Source organism: Chaetura pelagica, unplaced genomic scaffold (assembly GCF_000747805.2).
Source record: "Chaetura pelagica isolate M959 unplaced genomic scaffold, ChaPel_1.0 scaffold20, whole genome shotgun sequence".
NCBI lineage: Eukaryota > Metazoa > Chordata > Aves > Apodiformes > Apodidae > Chaetura > Chaetura pelagica.
The window spans coordinates 4,240,131-4,241,238 of NW_009951958.1; the positions used below are offsets into that span (position 1 = coordinate 4,240,131).

The 1,108-nt window shown below is 53.9% G+C and overlaps 1 protein-coding gene across 1 annotated transcript in view; it reads right to left on the reverse strand.

Annotated features, from left to right (window-relative positions):
* SST (somatostatin) overlaps window positions 1-259 on the reverse strand; it is a 2,400-nt gene extending 2,141 nt beyond the window's left edge. Inside the window, exon 1 of the mRNA XM_010000464.1 lies at window positions 122-259. Coding sequence (XP_009998766.1) covers window positions 122-259 — 138 coding nt within the window. The remainder of the gene's footprint in view (window positions 1-121) is intronic.
* Between the last annotated feature and the right edge of the window lie 849 nt (window positions 260-1,108).

Genomic DNA, 1,108 nt, shown 5'->3' on the forward strand with positions numbered 1-1,108 from the left:
TCCGCTGGCAGCCGGCAGCCTCCCCAGCCCCCCGGGACAATGGCCCGGCTCTGCCGTAGCTCCGCAGCTCGGGGAAGCACCGACAAATGGATGTTTCTGTCGGGCTGTGCAGGTTCCTGACTGAGCCCGCAGGGACCCCTGACTCTATCCCAGGGTCACTGGACTTGCGGGTGCCAGGGGGTATGTAGCCTGTCCCGCTGGAATGGTCAGCATCCCCCACTCCTGCAAGCCGTCCCCGTGAGCTGGCTGGTGCCCACATTGAGGACAAAGCAGCTGCCAGCTTCTCTCACCCCAAAGGACAGGCCTTGTCAGCTATCTCCCAGCTGGCAGGAGCAGAGCAGGATGTGCAAGGAATGGGCTCGGATACCATCCAGAAAAGGGGTATCTGGAGCTCTCTTCCATCGCAGTTTCCAGCTAAGGAAAATCAAAGGTTTGTGGGCACAAGGATCCACGTACTGCACAAAAATCTCCAGAAGGACATTTTTTTTCAGGTTTAATAATCTGCCTTGTTCTTCTTCAACCCTGGTGCTGCTGGCTACGTTTGCTGAGGCTGACCTGGGAGCATGGCACATGAACCAAGTTGTTACTGCCTTGCTTTACAGTCAACAAGAGGAACTGGTGATGGTCACTGGTTCCACACCAGGCAGATCTGCGGGCTGAACTGCAATTGCTTGTGTCTCCCTTCCTTTCTGCAGATACCTGCAACCACACATCACCTTAATCCGCTACTTCCTCCCTGAATCATGGTGCAAAATGAATGACACCCATGAGAGAAGAAGCCTTCATTTGTATCCCAGGAGATCCTGCGGGCTGGGTTGACTTGTGTTACTTTTACAGTCAGCTTTTCCCCAGCTCCCTGACCTGAGTGAGCCAGCCTCTGTGCTCCAGGGATCCTGTCTGTCTTCTAGCACAGGTGTTGCTCTGAGAAAACTGGTGGAAAGGAGTCAGTCCCTGCTCTGATTCTGACACATTACCTTGCTTTGAACACAGATCACAGCCTACTAAGGGAAATAGGAGTGATCTGGACCTCAAAAGAGCAGATTGGCTCCAAGAGCTGTGACTCCCAGTGATTCACTCTCTCAAACCATGTCCCTGTGCTAGCAGCTGG